Here is a 4,373-nt window from a genome sequence, read left to right as displayed (position 1 = left end):
AGCTAAGGGACCAGCCGAGCAGACGTCTATACAGGCCGATCGGCCAGAAGAGTTCGCCGACTGACCAGAAGAATTCAAGAAGAGTTGGGTCAGCCTGCGGCGCACTGAAACCAAAGTCACTCACGCCGCTCGGATGTGATATACTCGCAAGGGGATATGGAATTGGCTAGTCAGAACGATCAAGGGAAGTTCAATCAGATTAACGACCGACAAATCAGACGGGAGATATGTGTCAACATCCTTTTGAGAGTCAATGTCGCTGGCTGACGACGCTGATGGACGGAAAATCGTACGAGAGAAGATCCCGCCTCCTTGACAGAGAGGCGTTCGCCCCGTTATAGTAGGACGTCAGGGACCCTTTCTCGATGTTAGCTTTTGGGGAAATTTTGGGAATGCGCGACTGCTCGGGGAATGTGCAGTCAGCCTGCCGAAGCTCTATATAAGAGAGGAGGTGGTCATCCGCGGAGGTATGCGCAGATACGTCTTTGAGCACCACCATTCACTTCTTCATTTCCTTTATTTTCCCTTCCTGCTGTTGTGTGACTTGAGCGTCGGAGGGCCGTCGCCGGGAACCCCTTCCCAGCTTGACACTAACGACTTGTGATTGCAGGAGCGAGGCGTTTCCACCGCACACGGAGATCCACCTCAGCATTATTTCCCGGCAGCCATCCACTCATCTTTAGGGCAGGATCAAATTGGCGCCGTCTGTGGGAACTTCAACCTGAACCCAGAAGCGGATAATGGAAGACACCGGACGATCAACAACTATAACGCTGACGACAGAAGAGTTGGAGAGGCTGATCCAAGCCGGAGTGGCAAGAGCAATGGAACAACAACAGCGAATGCTAGCCGATCGACCGACACAGGAGCCAGCCATCTCAGGATCTGGCCATCCTGTAGATCCTGGTCGCGGAGTTGAACCCATAACCCACCCGGACGTGGGCAAGAGATCAGACACGATCGGGCCAGCACCAAACGCACCAATCCCTTTTCACCGAGCATTGTTTAGGACGCCCTCAGAGGAAGGAGGCAGAGCCCGCCGAGACCGAGGTTCCTCGTCAGATGAGGCGCTCGAAAGGGATGCGAGGAAGGGAAAAGCGCCACGAGACGGAGACTCGCCCGAACGGATCAACGACCAGTTCTCGCGAGGAATCATGGAGGATCCCTTACCTCGCCACTACACCCCATTGGCAATTGGGGAGTACAATGGGAGCGCCGATCCAGATGATCACTTGGCCAAGTTCGACAACGCGGCTACTCTACATCAGTACACCGATGGGGTGAAGTGCAGGGTATTCTTGACAACGCTTTCGGGACCAGCTCAACTGTGGTTCACCAGGTTGTCGACCGGGTCCATACGCAGCTTCAAGGATTTTCGGGCCACTTTCCTGCACCACTTCGTGAGTAGCCGCCGACATCAGAAAACGAGCGTCAACTTGTTTTCACTGAAGCAAGGTCCCCGAGAAGCGCTCAGAGCATACATTCAACAATTTTTAACCAGACGGCGATGGACATACCAGCAGTCTCATCAGAAGTGCTGGTAAACGCTTTCACTCAAGGGCTCGTAGAGGGTGAGTTCTTCCGATCCATCATCTGCAGACCCCCGAAAGATTTCCCTCATCTCCAAAGGAAGGCCACGGAATACATCAACGTGGAAGAAGCACAAGCGGCCCGAAGGAAAGAGACGCCTGCCGAGCCTCAACTGGTGGCCGATCGGAGGAGACCAAGCAACCACCAGCCTCCGACCGGTCCCAGGGTCGCGGGGTTGCAACCGTATCCCGAGTCGAGAACGCATGCAGTCCATATGGAGGCTGCCCAACTCAAGAAGGGCAAAAAGTGGACCCCGATGTTCTGTAAGTTCCATCAATCAGGGACGCACAACACGTGGGAGTGCCTAGGCGACCCTAATGTGCATCGGCCCGCGCCAAAGGAGTATAGACGTCGATCGCCTACGCCGGATCGGCAGCATGAGCGCCGAATCGACCGAAAAACCGAGGGTCGAATGGCTCACAAGCCACGGGAGCATCATCCCCGAGAAAGAAACCCTACTCACACCTCGACCGATCGGAACAAACATTCAGTGCGAGAAGAGGAGAACAGAAGGAATGCTTCCCGTGGAGAAATTGGGATGATCTTAGGTGGCCCGACCGAGGGAGATTCCAACCTAGTCCGGAAGGGCCACGCGAGGCAGCTGACCATATATGCGGTAGGGTGCAGCAAGGAGAAGGCAGTGGGGACCGAGATCAGTTTTGGCCCTAAGGACTTGGAGGGGATCGAGATCCCTCATGATGAGGCACTGATCATCAAGGCGGTGATCGCAAATTACACCATTCGTCGGACTTTCATCGACACAGGAAGCTCGGTAAATATTATTTTCAAACAAGCATTTGATTTATTGCAGATTGATCAGGCTAAACTCCTGCCCATGGCAACACCGCTATATGGCTTCACCGGCAATGAAGTCTCGCCAATCGGGCAGACGAGGCTGGTCGTCTCGCTTGGAGAGGAGCCCCTGATTAGGACGCGCACCACGAATTTTATCATGGTAGATGCGCCCTCGGCGTACAACATGATATTGGGTCGACTGGCCCTTAACGAATTTCGGGCGGTAGTGTCGACCTACTGCAAAAAGATCAAATTCCCGGTGGGGAATCTGGTAGGCGAAGTTCGAGGGGACCAAGCGGCAGCCCGGCGGTGTTATGTTGAGATGGTCAAGGCGGACACTAAAGCCGCCAGGAAATGCCCCCGATTGGAAGTAAACGCCATCAGAGAAAAGCCGCCCCCACTGGTATACGACAACAAGAAGGAGGTGTAGATACATCCGAGCCAGCCGGAGGCTACTACATTTGTAGCATCCGATCTGGCCGGCCCGCAAAAGGAGGAGCTGGTCGCCTGCCTTCAGAGAAACCATGATGTGTTTGCCTGGTCGACGCACGAGCTACCCGGGGTCGATCCAAGTGTGGCACTGCATGAGCTGCACGTTCGACCCGACGCCCGACCGGTCAAGCAAAGGAAGCACGACTTTAGCGCTGAGCAAGATCTGATTATCCGAGCCGAGGTAGAAAAGCTACTGGAGGTCGGACACATCGAGGAAATTCAGTTTCCAACCTGGCTCGCCAATGTAGTGCTAGTCTCCAAGCCAGGTAATAAATGGCGAGTGTGCATCGATTTCAGGGATTTAAATAAAGTCTGCCCCAAGGACTCCTACCCGTTGCCAAGGATAGACTAGATGGTGGATTCGACGGCCGGATGCCAGCTGATTTGCATGCTCGATGCCTATCAAGGCTATCACCAGGTTCCACTCGCACGCGAAGATCAGGAGAAGGTCAGTTTCGTCACGGCTGATGGGACGTTCTGTTACAAGGTCATGTCGATCGGATTGATAAACGCAGGCGCCACCTATTAGAGAATGACGAACAAGGTGTTCTGGAAGCAGATCAGACAAAATTTGGAGGTATACGTTGACGACATACTCATTAAGTCACTCCGATCTGTCGACCTATGTGCATATGTGGAAGAAACATGCCAGACGCTGAGAAATTACGGGATCAAGCTCAACCCAACCAAGTGTCTGTTCGGTGCTAAGGGTGGACGGTTCCTGGGCTATATAGTCACCGAACGGGGAATCGAAGCGAACCCCAGTAAAGTAAAAGCTCTCCAAGACATGGCGCCGCCTCGCAACCTGAAGGAAGTACAAAGGCTGACCGGAAGGATCACGGCTCTATCAAGGTTCATATCTGATCCGGCGGTTAGAACAGGGGACCCCCATTCTGAGGGGTCAATGCCACGCGGGAGTCAAAAGGTCAGGTGGCCGACCGGAGAAGGATGGGCCGACCTCCCGGCCGGCCGACCGGTGAATAGCCGATGGCAAAAGTCGCCCCGACAGAAGTCGGGGTTCCGATGCTCAATTGAACAGTAGCAAAGAGCCGAGCGGAAGGCCTAAGAGAAGGTGGCATACTGCTAAACAGTCCCTACATAGCACCCTACCGAAAATATCCCCAGCATATCGATGCCAACGGCAGGCCGGACGTGATGTGAGTGTCGTCCGGCCAGCGCGTAAGATGAGGGCTGGCCGGATGGACTCCCCGTCACGGACTCCCCGTCCAGTCGGCCTGCCGGACGCCCCGGCCTGTGGTCGGTAGAGAAGGACAAAAACATCTTATGACAGCTGTCAAGTCCTATGGCTAGGCCATACTCCAAGTCTGACAACGAGGTGTTCTGTTGTCCCATCGAAGACGTGCTTGGACTGTAGCAGTATGGCGTCAGGTAAGCTTTCTGACAGACACATACCGAGGTATGGGCTGCGGACACGTATGCGCCTCGGTGGACGTGCAGGAGCTCTTTCACTGCTCTATATAAAGAGCCTCATACTT

At 54.4% G+C, this 4,373-nt stretch overlaps 1 protein-coding gene across 1 annotated transcript; it reads left to right on the top strand.

Annotated features, from left to right (window-relative positions):
* Positions 1–740: 740 nt before the first annotated feature.
* Positions 741–2,815, top strand: LOC122050653. The gene is made up of 2 exons (XM_042611544.1): positions 741–1,292; positions 1,409–2,815. The coding sequence occupies exons 1-2, from the start codon at positions 741–743 to the stop codon at positions 2,813–2,815; spliced, it is 1,959 nt and encodes a 652-aa protein (XP_042467478.1).
* The last annotated feature ends 1,558 nt before the right edge of the window (positions 2,816–4,373 follow it).

Source organism: Zingiber officinale, chromosome 3A (assembly GCF_018446385.1).
Source record: "Zingiber officinale cultivar Zhangliang chromosome 3A, Zo_v1.1, whole genome shotgun sequence".
NCBI lineage: Eukaryota > Viridiplantae > Streptophyta > Magnoliopsida > Zingiberales > Zingiberaceae > Zingiber > Zingiber officinale.
Note: the sequence above shows the minus strand (reverse complement) of the source record. Positions and strands in the feature narration are given on the sequence as shown.

Coding starts and splice junctions, on each gene's coding strand:
- LOC122050653 (XM_042611544.1), top strand. CDS start 741: ATGGAAGACACCGGACGATCAACAACTATAACGCTGACGACAGAAGAG. Junction 1,293..1,408: donor CCGATGGGGTGAAGTGCAGG/GTATTCTTGACA, acceptor CTTCGTGAGTAG/CCGCCGACATCAGAAAACGA.